The following is a 25,000-nucleotide window of genomic DNA, read 5'->3' as shown; positions in this document are numbered from 1 at the left end:
ACAGAATACATACGTACATGAACTTTATTATGTGCTAAGTCTTCCAACTGGCCTAGAAGGTACTAATCAGAGAAGAATTAACAAGGTAAATTGTAGCTGCCTCGAGTATACTATAACTCTGAGGCCAGAGCACCCGAACCGTTAATCGGAAGACCAGCTTTGACTCTTGCAAGGAGCTACTAGGAAATTTTTCAAGTCCCGATGTCGGAGCCTCATTGCTAGATACGTTTTTCAAAAGGAAAATTGTTGAAGAGATGAATTTTTTTCCAATGGTGGCAAGGGGAAACTCGGAAAAAATCCGAAGGCTTCTTGACCTTCCGATTACTAGTTCGAATGCTCTGCATTTGAGCTATAGGAATCTCGTGGGAGCCGGGTCATGTGACAATTGTCCCGGTAATTTTTTTCGAAAAGTTCAATCTTCAAGGAAAGCTGTGATCCTCGCAGTTATAGACGCAATTTTAGCAGTTGCGTAGAGAAGCTTGAAAAACTTCAGGACTTCAACGGGGTTTGAACCCGTGACCTCGCGATACCGGTGCGACGCTCTAACCAACTTGAGCTACGAAGCCAGTGACGTTGGGAGCTATCGGGGCCGGTTGCTCGAAGCATGGTTAGCGCTAACCGTTGGTTAAGAGATATCAAAACCTAAAGGTTTCCATGGTATTTAACGCTGGTTAGCACTAACCCAGCTTCGAGCAACCCTGGTTGGCACATTTGGGAGTTTTAGCAAAGACGACGGGTACGGCTACGGCAACGCCAAAAAGCAAGAATATTATTGGTTGAAAAAGGAAAAATACTCGTGGTGCACGTGAAACACGAATTTCCGTGCATTTCTTTGCCGTACTCCACAAAACAACAACGTGAAATCACCAAATTTTAGGTTTTGACGACAACGTGAGCATATAACAATGAAAAAGTCATTTTCAGTTTTGACTTTAAAACCGTTCGTACCCATCCAGTTACAGGATAGTTCGCCTGTATTGTACAATGTGAACAAGACGGATTAATCGCCAAATACTTGCGATAGCGCTAACTTATATTTTGGACTGACGTTTTCGTTGCTGTAGCCGTCGTCTTTGCTAAAACTCCCTATAAATGACAATAGGTGACGACGTAACAGTGAGAGTCGCTATCTTGGTAATACCATATTTACGGGAACCGATTATCCTAGCAACTATTTTTTTACCGCGTACCAGTGGAAAAATGAACATTGTGCCCAAAGAAACCGTTCGACTTTCAGGCTAGGATTCGTTGACAAAACGCCTCAATGCTAGTTTAAGTATTTGTATTTTTTTTTCAAATCCCTATGCGAATGTTAATAAATGAGGGAGGTGTGGTAGGATTCGTTGACAAAACGCCTCAGTGCTAGTTTAAGTATTTGTATTTTTTTTTCAAATCCCTATGCTAATGTTAATAAATGAGGGAGGTGTGGTATGATTAGGGAGGCACTTTCGTTTTTCCGAATTTCGTAAGTCAAGCTAAAAGCTACCTCTGCCTCAATTAATTTCCACCCCCATGAAGACCTATAAACTACTGTTTTTATAGATCACTCGCGCTCGCGCTTGATTAAAGGGCAACCATCCAGCGACATATGAATTCAATAATTATTAATGATGAAATGGTATATGAAATGAATCATATGAACTGCGGATATGAAATCAAGTGAAGCTATGATCTTCGCAGTTATGAACGCAATTTACCTACCTTTATATACCTAGACGTTCACTCAACAAAACGACCACTGTGATTGGATGATTCGTAGTCACGTGCCCATGATCAAATTCAAATTGTTGTCCACCCCGGATGTTTTGCTGCGATTACCGAAGGAAAAGTCTAAATGTATAACAAAGCACTTACGTCTGGTCCATCTGGAAACTAGTTAGTTTTGTTTTCCCTCGCGTCCTGATGTTAGGGTTAGGGTTAGGGTTAGGTTTAGGTTTAGGGTTAGACGAAGTCGAGGGAAACATCAGGACTCGAGGGAAAACAAAACTAGCTGTTTCCCTCGGGACCATACTTAAGTGTATAATGATAACCTATATTAATTTAACTGCTCAGTTTTTCATACAGCTTTTAAGTATATTTGGAAAACTGTTAAAGTTGCTCAGAGCGTAAGTACAATGTTCTAATTTTCATTTAGATTTAACTCTTTTACTAACTGCCAGAAGTTTTTCTCAAAGTCCTTCACCACTTTCCTTGGGTCAGGAATGACGTATTGATCGGACAAGATGCCGATCCGAATTCTCCCATCGTAGCTAAATATTGATAGCCCCACTCCGATTTTTGCTCTTTGAGGCACGAAGAAAATACCTTCGACTACTCTCTGGCCCCCAAGAAACAGAGTCTGTTGAGGTCCAGGAACATTGCTAAGGACACACGACATCTTACTGCAAAAGAAGTCTAAGATAGGTTTGGAAAACCACTCGGGCAATAACATAATTATCTGGACACTCAGTGCCGACGCCCTAGATTGAGCGGATGCCTTGATTGCGTCCATGCGCTGTTTAGTGGCTAAGAGCCTATCAACAGCGTTCTTGGCTACAATTGGTAGCCTTAGATACACAACGGAAAACTCGTTCTCGAGTTTAACCGATTTTGTTGAAGCGCGGATGTCCACAGGAACTGAAGCCCACATATCTTCCGGTTTCGAATCATCGCCATTTTCTTGGAGATAATCATGCAGAGCTCCCGCGATGCAAGAAACCATGACATCATTTACTGTTGTCCCAACTACATTTTTAATGTGTTTGACCAAAGAGAGATCAATGTTTTTTGACCATGCAATGGCTTTCTTTCCACAAAGTTCCTGTCCGTGAATTTTAGACGAGTCGGCTGGCGTAAAGAACTTGGTTACCACCATTAGAGGACCAAAAATGATTGCTTTGATCCACATGAAGACTCTCTGATTTGCGCTAAACTTCTTAGGCTCAGGTGTTTGGGGAGGTACATCGTATAGATTCCCTACAAATACTCTTGTTAAAGCTACTCCATCTCCAATGCTATGATGAAATCGCAATAGAAGGCCGAAACAATTTTCTTTTGGAATCGGAATGACAAGAAATTGCCATGGTGACAGAAATTCCGGCAACGGAATCGAACAGATCTCGGAAATGATATCATCCAATTCTTGCAGAGAATTCGGCAGATCTCTGCCCCACGTTATAACGTGTTTCCGCATGCAAAAGTTGTCATCTTCTTTCCAAACGAAATAACCAAAATGTTTCTCGATAATTTGTGTGAGTCGAGGACAAATGTTATCGCCCTTTTCATCCTTTCCATGCACGAGTCGACTGCAGACAATTTGGCGGAGTTTCTCGATATCTGGTGTCCCTTCTATGATCATTAGAGCGTGGATAATGTGACGGTTCTTTGCACCATCTTGCTGCCACACAGCGTCGTCTGCGGGAAGCGGAGTACATTTACGAGTCCACGATAGGTAACGCCGGATAAGGAACTCTTGAAACCACAAAAGTACAGCCACAGTCGTCAAAATGGGGACTACAAGACAAAAGACGAGAAATGCCATTGCGGACTCCAGCAGATACATCACAGTTCTGAAAGCGAAAACCCCAGCCAAACATGCTCCTTGAAATGGTTCGCGAAGTGGCGAAACGCCGAAGCCTCGTAACTCTTTTTGGATAATTCTCGATCTTCGAAACTCGTCGCAAACATTGAGCGTTGATTTTGGTGTCGAAGGCGTTGTAGAATGATTCACACAATCTGGATCCATCTTGAAAGTCATTTAGAATTTTTCACTTGATTTCTCTCCAGCTTAAAGTGTTTTCTTCACCGCTACACGAGTAGAGCCAAAGAGGGTTTAGTGAGTTTGGTCACCAGTAATTGCTTGAACGTGATTGGCTTTTGGATTTGACATGTGGGAAATCTACTGCAACCTGTAACAAACGATGGCTCTAATTTACCTTAAGTGCCCCTGTGACCAAAAAAAGCAATTCTTATTTTCTTTGGATTTCAAAACGATGTTAACCAAACACTAAGCGACCAAAGCGTTAGCCGTGATTTCAAAGACACCTGTTTATTTTAACTGGAATTTTCCTATTTAATGATCCACCATGACTAACTTTAAGACCTTGAGAGAGCTGGATCGAGGAGAACATGACGTCAAAGACTCACTTTAAGAATGCAATGCGTGTGTACGCCGAAGAATAAATATGCAGCACTGGAGTTTTGGGCTTTCAGACTTTTAAACTAGCGTTTTGCATATATAATAAGCTGCATTCACACGCTGAAATTTTGAGCTAGGGAGACTTTGACGTCACTTTTCCTTGGATCCAAAACCTCTGAGGTCCAATCGGTCAGTTTTGAACGTGAGTAATGGAGGACCGTGAAATCCATAACTTACACTCAAAGTAAACGGCCTTTGGATAAAAATCAAAGCAAAGAAATTTGCTAGTCAGGTGTTAAGCAAACACCCTTTCAAAATCTGAAGGAAAAAAGGAAGTGATTTCTTTTATCACAGGGGCACTTTAACGGTTTTTTATGATTAGTCCACGATTTCATGCTGAGTCTTTCTTTACTTAGAGAGAACGGAAATATTATAGAAACCTCCACACCAAAAAATAACTTTAAAACAGGAGCCCATGGATAGGAGCGAGCGACTCCCATACTAAGCCTATGTCACGGCATTTTTACAGACCAATCTATTTTTGGACTAGAATTAACTATTAGAGGGTAATTTGAAGTGCTATATTCAGCATGTACTAAAACCAGGAATACCGAAACACCCCAGAACACCGGAACACTCCGGAACACCCTCAATTTGGCTAACCCTTGTTCCTGGTCTTAGTACATGCCGCTATATTCTACCCATGTAAACACATGTAAACAAAGACTTGTGTGGGCCCAATTCCATCATGCTATAAACGCTCACATGGTTTTCATAAGTAGATTATAGCACCTCACATTACCCCCTAATAGTGAATTATGTCGAAAGATAAGTGCTACACGGCCAACGTTTGCGAAAACGTAACCCTCCCTTGTATTTTTGGACTACCTTTGCCGTAAAACAAAAGAGGCGGTTCCGGTTCGATGACGCTATGACGTCAAGTTAGTTTCCTGTAATTGGTCATCGGGCTCCTGCGGGAGTCTCATTCACCTAATCGTGATCTTTTCAGTTGTATCCTTCTACCTCGTAACAAACTTGATACAACGTAAAATGTTTGACAGTAAAAGCAACGACAATAAAAGCAACTTAAATCTGAATTGATAGGATAGGATGAAGAGCTATATAGCTTTTGATATCCCGTGATGTTTGAGATTGCACTGTTTACCCTGCGAAGCAGGCGGTTCTGTAGTTGCGGAACGCGACGATTCTTTGTTTTCCCTGCCTGGCCGAGGGGAAGAAATGACTGGAAAGTTACACAAGAGAGAACAACATGATTTAAAGAACACCGTCAAATAAAACTTGAGAGAGCAGAGCTATCATACACGATTGTAAGAGCAGTATAGCATGTGGATTAGAACAATACCTTGGAAAATGACACAGTTACCTTATTGCATGAATGATGTTGGTGACTTACTGTTTAAAAAACAAGCAGCAGTGTGTTAGCGGGTTTGAAAACAGGAGACATAGCCAAGTGTTTTTAGACCCGATAAAACACGTGCTGTTAGTTTTTTGAACGGCTTCAAAAATATTCCTCAAAAAGCGTGCTCCTCGAGAGCCCGAACACGGGTTCAAAATGTGAGGGGAAGATATTAGCATACAAGATAAACAAGCCTGGTTCTTAATATTATAATTCTTTATATAAAGAATTCTAATGAGGATTGTTTTATCGATGTTTTGATAGGCTGTTAGGCTCATGAATTATTTATTAATGAATAATTCTCACTTTTAACAAGAAGTTCCATTCGCCTTGAAAATTTGCTTTGAAATATAAATTTAGGAAAATTCCGAAAATCTTACAGTAATAAATTCCATACTATTGTATCAATTCCTAGGAACGAATTTTTTTACTTTCTCAAGCCTAAAATGTTCAATATAGAAGTCTTGGAAGAGGATTGTGACTGCATATATATGGACCCATGTCTAGTTTCAATAAGAAGTAAAATGAACGGCCACCTTGGCAAAGGTGTGCAAGACAACGAAATATATGAAACACGCTAGATGGAGGAAACGGAATATGTGGTCTTCTGCAAAAAGAGAGCTCGGGTCCACAGTGATAACTTGTAAAGCAATAGGAAATTAAATCTTACTTACCAATCAGCCTCTGCTTGACTCTCAGTTGTATGCAATCTTGCGATTAGCTTTCGTGGCTCTTTTCATGTTCCCAATGAACCTTAACCGTAATCCTGGAGCGTACCTTTCCCATGTGATTTTTTGACTGAAAAACAGGCAGCGAAAGGTCACGAAATTGGAGAAAATTGGAGAAAGGCAGGTTGACATTCATGCAAACGTCAGTTAAATACTTGAAGGCGAGGGTGGGCTGCCTGTGTTGCAACTGACCTTCTTGATAGGAATCATAGGACAAAGAGAATTTCATTGCCCTTTGAAAAAGTAAAGTAAAATTGGGTTGAATATTTTCAAGCCAAAAAAATTATAGGAATTGACTAAACCCGAACTGGGCTTCTGTTTGATGTCAGTTGCATGAACCATTGACTTACGCTTGATGATGACGTCATAATCGTGTTTCTTGCCACAATCTAACGAGCCTCAACGAGAGAAAGATGAACATTCGACAAGGATTTTTTTCTTTCAAGGGAATTCCTTGGCACGACGATAAAATTTTACTTCATGGTCTTATTTGTGGTTTTAGATAACGTCACAGCGACAAAACGGGACAAAGTGAATAAAATATTTAAACGAAGCTTTTAAACGATAAATCTGATAATGGTGTCAAACGACCAATCAAAAATTTCACACTAATATGGCGGGAAAATATGTCAATTTCAGTGTAGTCAACGCAACCGAGAGTCGAAAACAACATGGCGGTCTTTGATGTTGGTCCGTTTCTCGATGGCGTATCGAGTCTTCAAGGAAAACTAGAGGATGCGATCGCGAAAAGCAGACTCCTTCTTGAAGCGATTGAAGGTTCGCAATCAAAATACACGGAGCAAAACGGAGATTATCCGGTTCTTCGAAGTTTGAAAGGCAGGCTTGCTGCTTCCCAGGGTCCGAACGAGAGATTGTCGACGGAGCTAGTGAAATTCAAGTTGGATCTGGAATCTTTTCTGGACGAGATTTTTCAAAGTCACGAAAGCGTTAGAAGTATAAGAAGGGATTCTCTGCTACAGGCCAAAGAGCTGGACTCAGATCGGGATAAATTATGGTACGAGAAAGGAGAATTAGCTGCCGAGAGGAAGAGGTTGGAATTAGAGCGCAAGGAATTGGACGCTCTTCGATTAGAAGTGGGGAAAATTCCAGGTGAAGAAGATGCAACATTTAACAGAGTTGAAAGGCCAAAAGGATCAATTGAGCGAGAAAGGGAGTTAGAGGTTGGCGAAGGAGAAAATAACAATGCCTTGTGTACTGAAGCTGTCATAAATAGTAAGTACGCATCCGAGTTAATAATATCATCATTAAGCTCATATTAGAATGCCTCTAGAGGCTCTTTAATATACCGGTATGGTAGGCACTTAAAGACAATATGCTCTAGGGCCACCAAGGGCCTTTTGGGATCAAGAAAGAACGCCCAATGGGTGAGTTAAAACAAAATAACAAGGACCCATTCGGGGACCCATTTCTCTCGTGACTGACCTTTTTTATTATAAATATGGTACTTTTTTTCACTTCAAGTATTCGTAATAAATCTTGCGCCGTCTACACACCACCTGCCTCGATTAGCCTTGCTATTTGCAGGTGGTGTGATATAAAGATGTTGTTGTTGTTGTTGTTGGTCTTCAAGGGCATCATAAATATACAAAATGGATTAAATGATTTCAAAACAAGGGGGAATAACGGACATCACTAAACAACGAAACAGCGAAACGAAGCACCCAAAACACCTTTTAAGATTAAATATTGTTTTAGGCCTAATTAGGCCTAAATTGTTATTGCTCCTAATCTCAGTCTTAATCTGAATCCTAATCTTAATCTCAATGAATTAGGAGCAATAACGTTTTGGGACTAATTAGGCCTAAAATGATATTTAATCTCAAATCCAACCTTTGTCGGTTAGTATTCAATGAATGGTGGGGTCACACATGGTGTTTTGGTGCTTCGTTTCGGTGGTTCGTTGTTTCGCCGTTTCTTGGTTTAGTAATGTCCGGGAATAACTGCAGAATACCTGGCATTATTTGAAGAATGAAGCATGTATGTGGTTTGCAACCAGTCACTAGCGACACAGATAACGGTGATGTAATGTACAATATTGCTGGTGGATGAACAAAAGCAGCTAATGAGAGATCTTTTGTTTTCGTCCACCAACTGATATGGCGGCGATGACATAACATGAAAACCACCTATAAGAATACACACCATTCACATGCAAGTACGTGGCTGGGTATTCTGCAGTTCAGCTAACAAGGGTACACCTCTTAGGAGATCCTTATCCCTGCATCACAGCAGAGATGTCAACTCCTGGAGATCTAAAATCTGGAGATTTTTTCTTTCAATCAACCCACCCCCCCCCCCCCCCCCCCCAGAGAATTGGATCCCCTAGAGCTTGACACCCCCTAAATTAACTCCTCCCACCACCTCAACAAAAAAATTGACCCGGGGTCCCCCCAGTATCACATTCCCTATACACCTTAAAAAGTGGGCTAAGGGAGGTATGATTTTCATCTTTTGAACAGTAAAATTGCTAATCTGCCAGAATCGAAAGGGCTTGTGGCCTAACATCTCCTTCTGTATCCGGTAGAAAAATCTACTACCATAGTGTTAAAATCCTGAATAAATGGGTTCAAATGCCATTCAAGACTGAAATTTTCAGGTTTTCCTTTTCTTACTGCTAAAGTAGCATTTATAACTGGGATGACCTCAAAACTTAACTTGTTTTATTTCCCCAGTTCATTATGTTTGTCTTTAATACATTGTTCCCTCATTTATGTATGTTACAGTTAGACAGGACTACGCTTTCCTTTTAACACCCTTATAAAGGAAATTCCACCTAAGTTAACTTTCTTTGTTCTTTGTATGGCTTTAAAGCCACATTTTAGTCTTACAGTTGAGCGAACCAGATTTTGTAAATGTGTCTTTTGCCATTCAGTCAATTACTCGTGTTTTCTTTCATTTGCTAATTTCATCATCAACACTAGTCTGTCACTTGGAAAAGGCAAAATAGGTCCCTCCTGGGAAGTCTGCAGGGCCCATGAATGTGAATTAAATTCCATGACATTTGAATGTAACTCCTTTTTAGAATTCTGTGATGTTGGATGCCAAACAGTTGGATGCTGGATGCTTGAAAATAAGTTGAGTCTTGACATGGAAAAGGGACCAATCTTGCAAAATGCAGAATGCCAAACTGAGCCAATGGGACTTAAACGTTACCACAATAAGGTTGAAAAAGAAGGAGACACCAGCGATGATTTTACCTCAGTAAGAAATTTATTATCCATAATGTAAACTGTTTTGTAGCCGAGTATACAAAGTTGATAAATGTGTATAAATGTTTTATATATTACATGTATATCTTCTTGAAGAGCTGTAAGTGTAAACAGTAGTAGTGAGGTTTTTATTTTATGTCTTCACATCATGGTCAAATGTTTGGCAATTAAGCCATTAACTCCTGAACTGTGCCCCATTAAAGAGTAAAATTATACTAGTCTGTTTTTTTTTTCTTAATTTTTCTGGCCGTTGACCAGGAGGCATTGGCTTTGTAAGGGACCTCATGTTCTATTTCTTTGTCCTCCCTGGAATTGTCATAATGATAATTTGCTAAAAGTGTCATAAACTGAAATAAATAAATAAAGAAAGAAAGAAAATAGTAAAATCGTCTGGCGTTAGACTGAGTCAAATCGAGGTTAGACTGAGCGTTAGACTGAGTCAAATGGTTAAGGAGTCATGAGTCAATGAGGCTCACAGTCAATAATTAGCAATAATTTATTGATTAAGCCTAAGCCCTCGTTTCAGTGATTAGGCCTAAACACAGTCTCTGAAATTTTAGCTTTCATTTTATGGGTTAGGGTAACTGCACTAACTCATTCACTCATTGACTCACAACTCATGATTCATTGACTCATAAATACTTGATACTCAGTAAAATCTATCATGTCTCTCTGCTTAGTCAATGAGTTACATTCTGGTGGTAGTTCAGTGGTTCTGCCATAGACGTATCAAGGAAGACAATAATAATAATAATAATAATAATAATAATAATAATAATAATAACAATAATAACAATAATAATAATACAAACTGTTGTTGTTTTCATGTACATTTTAGCCATTTGTAGATATTGACAAACATGAACAAGTAGTCCAAAGAAGGCACAGTCATCTGTTGTCTTTGAGACCTCAAACTTCATGCCGAACAGGAAGTAACAACACTCGGCAGCGAGTTGCCACTGCACCTGTTTCAAGAGCTAAGGCATTGCTGCTCACACGACAAGCACAGGCTCTCAGAATTCACAAGGTACTGGTATATCTTTATTTTACGGTGAACCAATCCCTTCACTTAAAATCCTTAGGCTCTTCGGCCTGTAGATGTTGATGCAGTCACTTTATGAAACTGAAAACAGTTGAGATTTTTCTGCCAGTCTCCTCACTGACAAACGGCGATACTGCAAATAACATCATAGCATTTCTGTAGCCTGCATAGCTGGTGGGATATTTTATCATACAATTATGTGTTTTGGCCTCAATTGGGCCTTGAGTAAAGTCATTGAGGTTTTGCTGTTTTGTAGCCCTCTTGCTCTCGCAGCCAAAACACAATGGAGCAACCATCCTTTTACTCACACATGTTTAAATATCACGCCAGCCACCAAAGCTTGGGAGCAAACTGAACACCACAACAGGACTACATCGCAATATTGCAGATTTGTGTCAATGATGAAGTTCTAATTTTTCCACCTCCTCACACTTCTTTAGGGGTGATGAATGGTAAAATCAGAGACTCACCGAGATGCCGAGACCCTTATTTGTGAATCTGACACCGAGACCAAAACATGCAAGGCTTCACACCAAAATAAATGCAATATAAATGAGACTTCGACAATCTTCGCAAACGCTGTCGAAATTTCGAGATCAGATGAAGAGTTTGCGAATGCCAAGATTTTGGAAGTACCATTTGCTATCCCTTTCTTTAGTCGGGGCCAGAACTGATACTGTTGAGGTTTGCTATGAGGGTGATAGATCGTATACATGTTTCTTTGTGCTGCAATTTACTTCATTAATATTAGGCATAATTGTCATTTGATGTCCGCATTAATGCACAATGACCTACATTGCTTGAGATTAGTAGTCGTCTGGTTTTCTGAGACAAACGAAATAAATAATAACTATTTTGTTTGCAGCTGAAAATTTTCTGTGTCTTGAATATCTGCAGCTTTTATAAGACATAGTCAGATGTGAAAATTTAAGGGATAATACACCTTATTCCAAAATGGCTGCCATTTTAGTATTGTTTTGTTTCCATGCAAATAGGCCCTTATGGCCTCACTTTCAAACGTAAAATTCAAAAGAATATCTAACCTTGAACAAGGCCATAAGGACCATGCAATTTGCATGGAAACAAAAGAATACTAAAATGGCGGCATTTTGGAATAAGGTGTATATCACAAACATGTAGGCAATGGAGATCGAACAGCTCACTGATGACCCCATTTTGAAAATGTCAACAGTTAAACCCAGACATCCCTGAAAAATCAGAGGCACACGCTAAGAACTAAGGAATATTCAAGCTTGTCTCAACACAGCGTACATTTAATCATGGGGTAACAAGGGTTTATCAGGGCAACCAAATTCACAGGTTTGGTCGTTCGGCTTTTGAAACAGGGACAACCTGGAATTTTTTTTTTTTTTTACATTTTGAGCAGTGGACAGATGTATGCCTCTTATGATAAACGTGAAGAAATTTAAAGTTCCTTTAACCCCACTCATCAACAACCTCAAACTATCCTTATGTCCAAAAAGGTGAACTGTAAATCTGTGGAACACAACACAATGCTCCTGAAGTGGACAACAACATTTACATGAAACTTTGACTTACCTCAGATTGTCAATACTTAAGTAACATATTAAGAAACTCTGGGTTTTATTCACCAATTTACCATGACAGCGTGCATTTTTGGGCATGCATGAATTTCGAATTTAAGAATGTTATAACCACTGCTCACATATCTTTTTCAACAAGACCATTGAATATCTGAAACAATCTTTCTCTTTGTTTTCTGCCCCCAAAACATTTTGTGCTTACCCTTTTTCAGTCAACTTGTTTCTGCACTGACTCACATCAACCCAGCACTTCTTAACTTTTTTACATTTTCAGACACTTATTGATGAAATCTATCAAAGGAAACAAGAGATCCACTCCCTCAAAGTAGAAAACACTGCTCTGAGAAAGCAATCCAATGAAGCTAACTCTGAGTTGTTTTACACCAAGGTCAGTTGTAATGTTTCAAAGTCATCACTGCATCCACACAATGAGGCAAAGATGAGAAACGAAACATTAATTGCGAGGAATTAACATCTGAGATCTCAGAATCATTGTTCTAAAGTAGCTTGAGTACTGTTATTTTTGTTCCTTAACCTTTTGAAATATTGATGCACATAATGGAATATGATGCAAATTAGATGTTATAAATATGTTACCCTTGCAATTAAAGATGATAAAGCTTTATGAGAAGAGGAACCTTCGAATGGATATATAGCCCTCTTCATCACTTCATGTTGTGCTCACCTTCTCAATTCAATTGCCAAGAGATACTGTATAACCAATATTTTACTAACCTTTAAGGGATTAAGATTTGGCTATTTAGGGAGGTGGCGACTGGTCCAATGGTTATGGCATTGGGTCTGCATGCGGTAATTCAAATCCTGTTCTAATTGCTGGTTTGGATTTGTTTCCGATTGTCCCGGATTCAACTCTTATGCCACACTTTGTAAATAGCCAACTGGTTACCTCCTGCCAGTTGGGGTTCTTAAATTATAATCTTTCTGTTTAGTTCGAATTGTTTCTTTCAGATTATTAAAAGTGGGGTGCCTGTGAACTAGCTTGATAGTTAAGTGCACTTCCACTACAAACAAACCATTTACATTTTGTACATTTTACATTTGGTTGAACTTGAACTTTTGAACTTGATTTAAGTGTCAAGTCTTCTTGCACTGGGGGACTGTACGTCGAAATGAAATCAAACATCACTTTTTGAGGAGAGGGGAAAACCGGAGTACCCAGAGAAAAACCTCTTGGAGAAGAACAAGGAAGGGTTACGTTATTACAAACGTTGGCCGTGTAGCTTTTTATATTTCAACAGACTTAACTGACCTTGTAGCTCAGTTGGTAGAGCAGCGGTGATCTAACCCGAAGGTCGTGGGTTCAATTCCCACATGGCCAGAGTTTTCTCTGTCCTTGTGTGGGCCCATTCCCATTAGTAGAGCTAACACTCACATGGCTCATATGGGGTACAAAACTAGCACTTGACATTACACTCTAATTAGTCAAGTCTCTTGGAGAAGAGTAGAGAATCAACAACTTTAACCCACATATGACACCAAGTCTGGGAATTGAACCTGGGCCACTTAAGCAGGAAGCGGTTGCTCTCATCACAGTGTGCCAGCCCTCTTGATTGGCAAGGCACCTTCAAGATAATAATAATGATTATTATCTGGAATGTACCTTGCCAACCTAAGTGGTTGGTATGACAATGCTTAGTAAAAGGTGGGCTTGTCAGCCCTTGTCAGTTAATACGGTGTAACTGAGCTCAATTTAACAAAGCAAAGCAATCTCTTTCGGTATTATCCTGCGGTCCTGTTTATTGTTTTCCTATGGGAAGCATTCATTTAGGCTATGCTTTTTGGTCTAATTTGTTTTACCAAGCTCTGTTATTCCTCTCATTATACCCATAAACTGGAATGAACGCAATAATAATTAGTTTTAGGAACCTGTAATCATTTTTCTCTTTGAATTTATGGTCAGGAATGCTTTAAGGGGTGTTTTTTTGTTTCAGAATCAGTTGACGGTTAGCGTCACAGACAGAGACGAACTACAAAAGAAATTGCGCAGATGCAAGGAGCAGGTACTATCAATAAAAGGAATGTTGTATGCATACCAGTTTATTTGTTAATAGTCCTGGTTACAAGCTTGTTGTTTCCAATCTTGAAATTCAAGGTTTTGTTTTGTAAGGAGTATTCCTTGACAGTTTTTGAAGAGGGGGGCATGAAACCCCAAAACTGCCCAAAATTGCTCAAAACCGACAGAAAGGGTAGGGCGAAAAGGGTAGGCAAAACCGTCGTAACCGACATTTTCTAAACCATAATCAACCTAATGCATTGGTAATACGTGAAGCAAATGAACTTGAGTCTGCATTGGGAGGCCAATTCAAGAAATGGGACTAACATTATAGAATGCTCCTCTTGTTGAATACTTTTTGTCATCAGATTCAAAAGTTTGAGGATACATTGAGGAAACAGGCATTTGGTTTGGTGCACAATAAAAAACAGCAGCGACAACTTGAAGAGGAGATCAGGTGGAGTCAGGTGGGGAAGTTTATTTTGACACTGGGAGGTGTGATATCATTATCATCATTGGTTTTCCCTGTCCACTGCTACATTGGGTTGGGGGCCAAGATTCTTCTCCAATAAAAGCTGGACCCCTTCCTTGTACTGCATCTCCCAGTGTAGTTGTGCTTTTAACATTCTTGTAAAATTTTTGTAGCTTTTCCAAGCATAGACCTTGTGTAAACAGCTTCTTATTGGTATGGAAAAGGATTTGTTTTTTCAGAGCTGAATTAGGGGGACATTACTGAACAATGAAACGGCAAAACGAAGCACCAAAACACCTTGTATGACCCCACCATACATTGAATGCTAACCGACAAAGGTTGGATTTGAGATTAAACATCATTTTAGGCCTAAAAAGTTATTGCTCCTAATCTCAGTCTTAATCTGAATCCTAATCTTAATCTCGATGAATTAGGAGCAAGAACGTTTTAGGCCTAATTAGGCCTAAAATGATATTTAATCTCAAATCCAACCTTTGTCCGGTAAGTATTCAATCTATGGTGGGGTCATACATGGTGTTTTAGTGTTTCGTTTCGCTGTTTCGTGGTTTAGCAATGCCCCTGAATTAGGGGAAGGTGCAAAAAACACAGGTTACAGGTCATTGTTTTACCATACAGAAACAGCCCTAACTGTTGACCAATGCTAACATTAGCCCTAAAGGGTAGCTTTTAATTAATGAATGGTTAGGATTTTCTCTGTATTGGTAAAACTATGACCTGTGACCTGCATTTTATACCTTCCTCTGTATTCCTGGGACTCACCTTAGTGGTAGGACACTTCATCTGCTGGATTGGAATTGCAGATTTGACATTAGAAAGGCCCCTAATTAGGTGCATGGGGATTTCAATAAGCATCACAAAAGGTGATAAGCCTTAAACTTGATTACACTTTAGGTCATTCTTTTGGACAGTTTTAAAAAGAACCAAAGAATGTGTACAGTTGTTATTGAGGGCAGCCATTACTAAGGAAAATAATTTTTTAATTTTTCCCAGCAAATTATAAAAGTTTGAATCAATATACATGTAAGCTGCAGTTGGCTTTTACTTCGTGTAGAAGACACACATGACGTAAAACAATACAACAAAAATCGTGAAACAATACCTAATCAGAATTCGAAATCCCTAAAGACCCCTAAAGCTTTTGTTAGCCGTGCAGTTGGACATTTTATCTACAGACTAAAAACTGACAGTGTTGTGATCATTTCGAGAAATGAAAAAGCTGTATACATGTAATAAATGTATATAGTAAATTCCCACATAATAATAAGAACCTAGATTTTCCCAAGTTAGGCCAAATAGGTTCTTACAAGAATGGTATTTACAGTAGTTTTTGGTTATCTAGGTTCTTAAATTGGTTCTTATTTCCACAAAAGATATCTACTCTATGATACATATGGTATGACTGATTTCCTCTGATGAAGATGCTAATACCTTTATATTTCAATCATAACCATGAATAAAAAAGGTTTTAAACAAGATCTGTACAGTTTAAATTTTTTTCCAGACTCTTGGAATTTCAAGGTCATTTTCTAAAATAAGAACCTGTCCAATTTTTTAAGGCTAAACTGGTTCTTATGTAATGGGGATCTAAAATGAAATTGTTAGCCTAACAGGTTCTTAAATTCTAGGTTCTTATATGTGGGTGTTTACTGCATAACGTACCTTTGCAACAAACGTTTCCCTGCCACAGAAAAAAAAGTGGTGTCCACATTTCTGTTCTAGATTTTAGCTGCACCACTGCATGTGCCAAACAGTAGTCACAGGGGAATTTCACAAGAAGGAAAGTCCACAAAAGGAGCTGTATGTAGGCGGCATTGCAAAACTTGTTCATCTAAAATTGCACCTAAGGGGACGTTATGATTCGAACTAAACAGAACGGATTTCATAAAGACTAAGACAATCCCATGAGCCAATCAGAACACAAAGAGAGAACATGCAGCCAGCTCTATGCTCTGGAAACAATGTCATGCGAGAACAAGTCGTGGCTGGTTTTTCTTTTTTTGAAAGAGACATTCTGCTGATTGGAGCATTGCTTTGCATGCATCAAGGAAAGAGGGGTGCTGTAAGCAGTTTGTAAACTATCAGGATAACAGTGGGGGCATTATTACTAATTTGAAGGGGCTAGGTCACGCTATTTTAGGCAATTTCAGCACTGATCGAATGGTCATAGAATTAACTAAAATATCAAAATAACTGTTCAAAACTATAGAAGAACTCTAACAAAACACAGGGAAGCCAAGAAGGGACATGGATGGACAAAACTGGAGAGGATTGAAATGGATTGAGTTTGGGTAAATTTGAAAAACGTCGGCCCACCTTTTTTCAAATTTATATCAGTCTCTATCAAAATGTCATTTACAAAGCTTGAAAATCATTCTCAGTTGTTATGTGGCCGTGATTTTGCAAATGAAAGACTCTTGCTCTGCCAATATGACGTTTAGAGCTCATAATTAACAAAATTAAACAAAATTACCTGAAATAGCGTGACCTAGCCTCTTTAACTGTTCTGGTTTAAAAGAAGAAAAAAACGACTTACTTAATTTAAGTAAAAGAACTTAAGACGATTTTGAACTTGATTGGCTTAAAGGCTTATTCAAACAGTTTCAGCATTTGCTTTAAAAAGCATTCAACACTTTAACCACATGTTGGGTGCTTTTCAACAGGCCCGGGTCCAGCGTTAAATGCCATGGAAACCTATAGGTTTTGATACCTCTTAACCAACGGTTAGCGCTAACCAGGCTTTGAGCAACCGGCCCCAGGTTGCCGTTTGGACAGATGTTGAAACCATCTGAATGGGACATAATCCTCTCAGTCTCACATTCAACAACAAGCCTAGTAACTTGACAAACTGCTCACTTCCAAAAATTGGCTCAAACTGGGAAGGGAAATTAATCTTTTAAACCAATCATCGACTCGAGCAACGCAAACCAACCCTGTCCCAAAACAACAATAAATTTATTAATTTATTTGAAAAATAAAAATAAAAATAACTATTATAACGATTCATTATTACAAATTTATATGGAAAGGTAGAATTCCTCAGAATACCTATATTAGTAAGAGTTCATCTCCAATCCGGGTCAAAATTATTGAGACCATTACGTTTTACTTCTCCATATCTAAACAATGTCGTGACGGCGTAAATGACAGTTATAACACAACATCTGGGGAGATGAATCATGCAAGAGCTGAACATGTGATGTTGCCCCCTAAAACAACCTTACCAATATATCTGACGAAGGGCTAACGCTCGAAACCTCAGCTTTTAGAATCTCTGTACGGTGGCCAATTTACATTATCAACTCCGTTGATAAAACCAAATTTTTGTATCTGTAGCATAGCTACTTCATCCGTCATATCAGTAATACAATATTTTCCTGAAATATGATCCAGTTTCATTCCTGATGCTACCGAAACGTCACTACCATACACGTCCATATCAGGCAAGAAAACCAGGTTTCCTATTTTCTCTCCTCTGAATTAAAAGCAATAAAGATCGGGGACACTCAATGGGTAAGGGTGACGCAAATTAACCAAGACTTGACGAGAGTGTTTTGCCGCCAAATTTTGTTGCGCCGGAAATGTTTATTGAAAACTTTTCATTATTCTTCGCAATATGTCGAAACGTAATTATCCGGTCGAAGGGCAGGTATGGAGTCCTTTCAGCTGCTACGACTGAGGATAAAGTGGTTTTGGCAGAGCAAATGAGGGCTTCTCCGGCTAGGTCTTTTGTTGTGAAAGCACAATCATGGAAAACATAGATGCCAGAGATGACGAGAAAGGAAAGGTAAAATTAGTTTTTCCTTTCTTTTTTATGTAAATGTAACTATCACGGGCGGGTAATGTTTTTCACTGGTCTTTTGTTTAATTAAAAACTAGCCTAAAATCATGTGCTTCTCAAACTTTATAATGGGCGTAAAATAACATAACATAACATACCCGGGAAAAGTCACTTAGGTTATTTATGCACACGGCTTCTTTATTTATTATCATTTCCATGAAGTAAATCTTCTTGTTGTGGATCCCCCATCCTCCAGAACAATATTAAGGATAGCTCGGTTATTTACATTTACGCTTCTTTCTAAACAATATTGTTTTGTCCATAATGTTCGCTTAGTAAAATATATTCTATATACAAGGCTAAAAGTTAAAAAATTAAAATATTCAAACCAAACGTTTTCGGCTGTTTGCCATCATCATCAACCCTGATGATGGCAAACAGCCGAAAACGTTTGGTTTGAATATTTTAATTTTTTAACTTTTAGCCTTGTATATAGAAAATATTGTTTTGTGTTGGGCCTTTGTTACAATTATTGTCCAAAAGGACAAAGCTGAAACTTGAGAAAAGTATCAACGATTTTTGTCCAGGTTTGTAGCTGGGGTTTCCTTATATTTGAAAGAATACTAAGAATTGGCAAATGTAAATGAAAACAAAAACTTTAAAACGGTACAAGCAGCACTCATTTTTATGATGTAATAAGTCTCCGTTATAACAAGAAAGCTATCTAAAAACAACCTATGTTTCGTCTTTTACTGTGAAAATCCGAAAATTGTGAATACTTGAAATATTTATGAAATGTATTTCAAGTATAGCAAACTGAAGCCAGTGAGAAAACTAAACCGCAACCAGAAAGTAATGCTTAAAAGACTAGCAGCAGTGTTTTATCGGGTTTTAAAACACGAGGCGTAGCCGAGTGTTTTTGGACCCGATAAAACACGACGACTCAAAAAGCTTTCCACAAAAAGCACCGGTCCCTCTGAACCCAAAACTGTGGTTCAAATAGGGCATTTTCGAAATATCAAATATTCAGCTTGATAGTGAGGCAGTGAGGACAAAAACAATAGAAACACGTTGGAATGAATGTGAAAAATATTTACATATCATCCACTTTCTTTTTCTTTGTCCTCACTGCCTTACTATTAAGGTGAATTTTAACATATCGAAAAAAGCGTATTGTGACAGGAGGATATTAGCATTCCAGAAAACAAGCTATTCCGTTAAATTACTTATTCATAATTCATGAGCCTAGCAGCCTATCAAAACCCCGATAAAACGTCACGTGCATGAGGTTTGTATCCTGATAAAACAATCGTAACTACAATAGCCCACTTTCGATATATTAAAATTCAGTCCTAAACAAAAGACATCATCTCGAGGCTCTGGGGAATAAACTCATACAAATCCTTATATTTATTCCCCAGAGCCTCGAGATGATGCCTTTTGTTTAGGACTGAATTTTAATATATCGAAAGTGGTCTATTGTAGTTTGTGGTTTCATGTCGCCTCTGATTGGTTGCCACACAATGGGAAATGTCAAAATCAAATCGGAGTGTTCACGGGTTTTGGATTTTTACTGTAATGCTTTTCAGTATCTCAAAACCGAACTTGATTAACCCGATTGTTTATTGCTGGAAAGCAATCGGCAGAATAAGATAAACGGTTCTGCAAAGATACAAAAAAGCAGACTCTAGAGTGGATTCAGAGCCACCTTAACTTGATTCCAATTTTAATATTTTAAATATATTTATTATATACTAAACAATATCGCGTTTGTGATTGGTCAATGACATCAATAGGGTACAGAGTACAATACGGAAGTTGCTATAAACACCAACGAAATACCAAGTGAGCTTTCGCGCGAAAACATGATATCAACATGTTCTCTTGACACGTGAAAAGATCACCGTTGCTGTGGTTGCATAAAAATCGCGCCTTTCGATGCCTTTTGTGAAATGATGTAGTATTTCATTGGTGTTTATACAATAAATAGAATATTACATGGCCTCTTGGAGATACGAAACTTCTCTTCTCGTGTTGAAAAATATTTCACTCGTTCGCTTCGCTCACTCTTGAAATATTTTTCAACATTTCGTATCTCCGCGCGGCCATGTAATATCCTCTGCTGGGTAATTTACCCTCCAAGACGTGTTACTGAGTCATACGATAACCGGATATGACATTGTGTGGAACGAAAACACATAAACTCGTTTCAGGTCACGCACACGATTCTTTGTAGTTATGTCACGTAGTCTTTCGTGGTTTAGTGGTCATGGCGATCGCCTCCGAATGCGGTGCTTTCACTGAAAAGTGTCACTACGAGGCAAAGAAATCTTGCGCGTGCGCAGCCAAATCGCGACACCCCTTTCCTTAACCCCTTTCCCCTCAAACTTCTCAAGTCCAAGTCCAGAGCCGAATCACACAAAGTAATAGAAAATTTTATGCACTTGCTCGTGCATTTTCTAATTTATGGTCACTCGTGATGTTTGAAAGTTCTCAAATTGCACTCGCATACGATCATCTACTAAACAGAATATTGCAAATGAATAGTTGCTATGGAAACACAGCAATGGAGAAATTTCCTTGGGGAAAAAACAAACTTGCTCGTGAGATTTATGAATCACGAAATATAATGCTCTCGCATTCATATGATTTCTTATAAATCGCTTGGTGCGTGAAACTCGAGTAACAATCTCCATCTTTAAACTTAAAATTATATATTTTGCTCTGCATAATTTTGCAGAGAGCACTCCCAGCTGGTAAGTGAAACAATCTCCATAACTTCATTTATATGTGTATATATATACGTGGCGTTAAAAACGGTACCGTAAAAATACTACGTTTTGACAAATATATATTTTGTAAGAATGCAGCTTTTTTCCAATGATATATTTGTAAAAAAAACGGTGCGATGGCTATATATAACTTTCCAAGGATTTATGCCAGTGTCTTGAATATTTTGTTGGCTTGTGCTAGCCGGATAAGAATTATGTATTGATGGAAATCACTTACCATTACGTAGTATTGAGGGATCTGCTTACTTTGATGATCATCAAAATGGAAAGTATGAAGTGGAATTGGTAGAAAGGAATCATGAGATAGAGCGCGCGAAACCCCAGAGCTTGCAGTCTTTAAGTACGTACACAACTCGCATTTCGCAAAGGCTAACCGAGGCGAATTGTACCTGAATAACGAAAAGTGGGGTGGGTGAACACTCACTGTATGAGTTTATAGGGTGAGGACGTGACTCCTACGTCCCTGACCAATGACTCATCGAATTCTAATCAAACTTCACCTTACAAGTAAGCCTCGTTTATTTTTTTAATTCTATTTATACAACACGAGTACACTATGTGCTTCACAAACAGATACGTTTATTCCTGATATTTAATGGAAAACTTTTATCCATTTACTAACCGAGTCCTTGTCAACGGCTTTAAACTGTTTAACATTAACATAATGGTTTTAGCCACACTGACGGATCCTCACCGCAACGCTCACATATAAGTTGTTGGAAAGTTTATAGCGCTCGGACCGCTTTTTTACAAAGCTGAATTGTAAATTTCATGCACCTTTACAAGACGTGACATGTAAAAGAAAACGGTGTTTCGCATTATGCCTACCAATAAATAATAGTTATACGGCTAGCACAAGAGAACAAAATATTCAGGACACTGGGATAAGTCGTTGGAAAACTGACATGCCGTGTTTTTTTTATTGTTTGATAAAGTCGCATAATGACCGGAAATAATTCAGATTTGATCGAGACATGTATTTGTACTTAGTGGGTGTGTTTAAAAAGGATATCGTGTTACTTTCGTTGTTGTTCTAAGCACGCGGTTGAGTAAAGTGAGCGAAGTTTTGTATTCAATAGTTGGAATTAAACGGTGATTTTAATAGGAAACGTATTGTTGCTGCGTTTTCGACAGTACCAGTAGGAAGAGCTCAGCTTTCTCCTGTTTCAGAAAGACAAATAAAAAATTTACTGCTCCACTCTAAAGTAAGGGTTTATACTCCTCGATGCCCTGCATTAATAGTAAATGAAGTAAAAGCTGGTTTGCTTAATTATTAATGGCTGCTGTACTTGTAAAAGCGGTTTTTTCTACAAACAGATATGTAAAAAAAGCAGCATTTTTACATAAAGAAGCTGCTTTCTTACAAAAATATCTTTTCGTAAAAAAGCTGCTTTTTGACAATTATATATATATATATGTGTGTATATACATAATTACTGGGTTGCCCTATGGCAAACCCAGTCGGAAAATAGGTAGATTTCCGGTTTTTTTTTTACTGGGTTGCCCTATGGCAAACCCAGTCGAAAAATAGGTAGATTTCGGTTTTTTTTTTCTTGCCTGTCACTCCCCTGGTAAGTGGTGTCTTTGTGCATAGAGCCGTCTGCGCGTATTTTCTTAGGATCGAGAGGGTAGTGGAACTGCGTAGATTTCTCTGGTGGACACAGTAGAATCATTAACTTAGCCAGCAATGGCGTCGAAAGTCATGTAACGCGAATGGCGTTTTAGTGGATCCTTAAACAAAATATACCCTTATGGAGCTCAATAATGGAAAGTCAGATGGATAAACTAGGCAGGAATCTCAAAAGCGACGAGTAATGGACTTCGACAACAATCTATCGCCCATCGAGACGAAATCAAAGTGAGCTGTATTTACCTGAAGTACATGTTAATTTGACACGATTGAGTTTCTTGTCTTCACGCACGCAATGAAATAGGAAGAGGTTTTCGCCTCTAAGAGCAAATATGTTGTTTGTTTCAATAAAATTTTCGCTGGAAAAGGATTCCGTGGTATTTTCTGCCTTTGTGAATTATAATATCATGTTGTGTATTGACTTTTCGAGCTTAAGGTTGAAATGTGATATGGGAGAAGTTTTTTAGTATTGCTCTGTAAGCAGGAAGGGTTCACAGGCCTGTTGGAAGCGTGCTTGAGTTTCAACAAAATGAGCCCCAAAATCAGTGAAAAATTGTGACGCAGATGAATAATAAAGTAGCTGCTATTTCCAAAATGATGGAATTACCTGGTGATAAATAACGTCGTACGCGTCTTGGAGAGTAAATTTTGACTTTCCATAAATAAGAGTTGGGCGATTGTGATCTTTGTTTTGACTTCGCTAATTTCATTGTCAAACTTTATAACACCTGACAGAAAAAGAAACTTTCAAAAACCCGGTATCTTGCCATTATTTGACACAAATACTTCACTGTTTGACGAGTAAACATGCCGCGGTAACTTAATCACGGCGCCCGCTGAATTCCGGCATGTCACTTTCGATTTTGCGATTTATTTGAACGTAGCAAAAATCTCCCAAAATGTTTGTCGCTGATCGTAACTTTTTATATTCTATATTCACGGTTCAAAATTAATGTTGTTTTCATGTCGTAAATATTTTATTCTCGATCGACCGTCCCGGAAACTTCCTTCTGCTCTTTCTAAAAACTGTGAATCAATAGTTATTTGCTTTTGCATCAATATTTGTTTTGCATAAAGCAAGCTAACAGAATCTGTACCTTGCTGAGTTCGCATTTGTTAGCGTTAATAGTATTTTCGGTCAGATGCTTCTGTTTTATGAGGGGTTTATTGTTTTGGTCTCCCATCCTGACACTAACCCCGCCCGAAAGGGACTAACTTCAGTGAATTTTAGTACTACAAGGCTGTCAGATGCTCAGAGGGCACACTTGTGGTGAAAAGAAGTTGTGAGGGAACTTGAAAATTATCAACATGTCAGCCCAGAAGCCAATGTTTCTCGCTTCTCTTTTACTTGTTATTCTTCGGAGACTGGAATGCTGTATTTCAATACCACACAATTCAGTGCCTTCTGATTTTCTGTAACACGTACCACAGGCAACGCACTGTATGCTTCACGGAAGCATCTCGTTATAAGTTTAAAGATGGAAACAACCTCCAAAAACTTCATTTATTTAAGGACGGTGGCTACTATTGTTCTTGCGCGGTTTAAAACTATCCGGAAAAAGTAGATCTTAGTAAGTACTCTTGGTATCCAAAAAGAAAATTGGGGGTAACCATGCATTTATCAGAGATAATTAAGCTTCAATTTGTGAAAGAATGCCATACATTGCTTTGTATTTTAAAGCTTTTTACAAATATTATTCATGAATTATCTTTGGTTACCCCCGATTTTATTTTTGGATTTCAATAACACTTGTTAAGATCTACGTTTCCTGCATAATCACACACCGAGGCAAAAATATCTTTAATTAGTAGACACCGTCCTTAATGACGTGAAAAAAATGCTCAAAGGTTTTACCAGAGCTTTGAATAGATACGCAGACTTGAACTATGTCAAAAACATAGTTCAAGTCTGCGTATCTATTTAGAGTTTCTTGGTGGCGTGTACGATCGAGAGACCGGAAACTGTGGGAAAGTACCAACTACGATGAACAAGTGCGCATCAAGGTTCTCCAAGGTCGTCGCTGGCTTCTTTTGGCATGTCACGCAACCAACAACACCTGAGATGTCCAAAAGACACAGATAACAATGATGTAATGTACAATTGCTGGTGGGCGAACAAAAGGAGCTAAGGAGAGATCTTTTGTTCTCGTCCACTAACGTGGCGGCAATGAAGTAACTTATCTTACGTGACTGT

General features: G+C 38.7%; 2 protein-coding genes across 2 annotated transcripts; one reads left to right on the top strand and one right to left on the bottom strand.

Moving 5' to 3' along the window:
• Positions 1–2,107: 2,107 nt before the first annotated feature.
• Positions 2,108–6,289, bottom strand: LOC137983329 (putative diacyglycerol O-acyltransferase Mb3154c). The gene is made up of 2 exons (XM_068830531.1): positions 6,209–6,289; positions 2,108–3,887 (listed from the first exon to the last, which is right to left on the bottom strand). The coding sequence occupies exon 2, from the start codon at positions 3,734–3,736 to the stop codon at positions 2,120–2,122; it is 1,617 nt and encodes a 538-aa protein (XP_068686632.1). The 5' UTR covers positions 3,737–3,887; positions 6,209–6,289; the 3' UTR covers positions 2,108–2,119.
• Positions 6,290–6,896: 607 nt separating this feature from the next.
• On the top strand, positions 6,897–18,386 carry LOC137982805 (paramyosin-like). Its single transcript, XM_068829959.1, has 7 exons — positions 6,897–7,495; positions 9,306–9,484; positions 10,331–10,519; positions 12,374–12,487; positions 14,052–14,120; positions 14,482–14,580; positions 16,326–18,386. The coding sequence occupies exons 1-7, from the start codon at positions 6,934–6,936 to the stop codon at positions 16,461–16,463; spliced, it is 1,350 nt and encodes a 449-aa protein (XP_068686060.1). The 5' UTR covers positions 6,897–6,933; the 3' UTR covers positions 16,464–18,386.
• Positions 18,387–25,000: the final 6,614 nt, after the last annotated feature.

This window comes from Montipora foliosa, chromosome 13 (assembly GCF_036669935.1).
Source record: "Montipora foliosa isolate CH-2021 chromosome 13, ASM3666993v2, whole genome shotgun sequence".
NCBI lineage: Eukaryota > Metazoa > Cnidaria > Anthozoa > Scleractinia > Acroporidae > Montipora > Montipora foliosa.
This window is presented reverse-complemented; position numbering and strand designations above follow the sequence as displayed.

Excerpts from the sequence above, each read along its gene's own strand:
- LOC137983329 (XM_068830531.1), bottom strand. The coding sequence starts at position 3,736 with ATGACTTTCAAGATGGATCCAGATTGTGTGAATCATTCTACAACGCCT.
- LOC137982805 (XM_068829959.1), top strand. The coding sequence starts at position 6,934 with ATGGCGGTCTTTGATGTTGGTCCGTTTCTCGATGGCGTATCGAGTCTT. Across the intron at positions 7,496-9,305 it reads TACTGAAGCTGTCATAAATA|AATTCTGTGATGTTGGATGC; the intron begins GTAAGTACGCAT and ends ACTCCTTTTTAG. Across the intron at positions 12,488-14,051 it reads CTGAGTTGTTTTACACCAAG|AATCAGTTGACGGTTAGCGT; the intron begins GTCAGTTGTAAT and ends TTTTTGTTTCAG.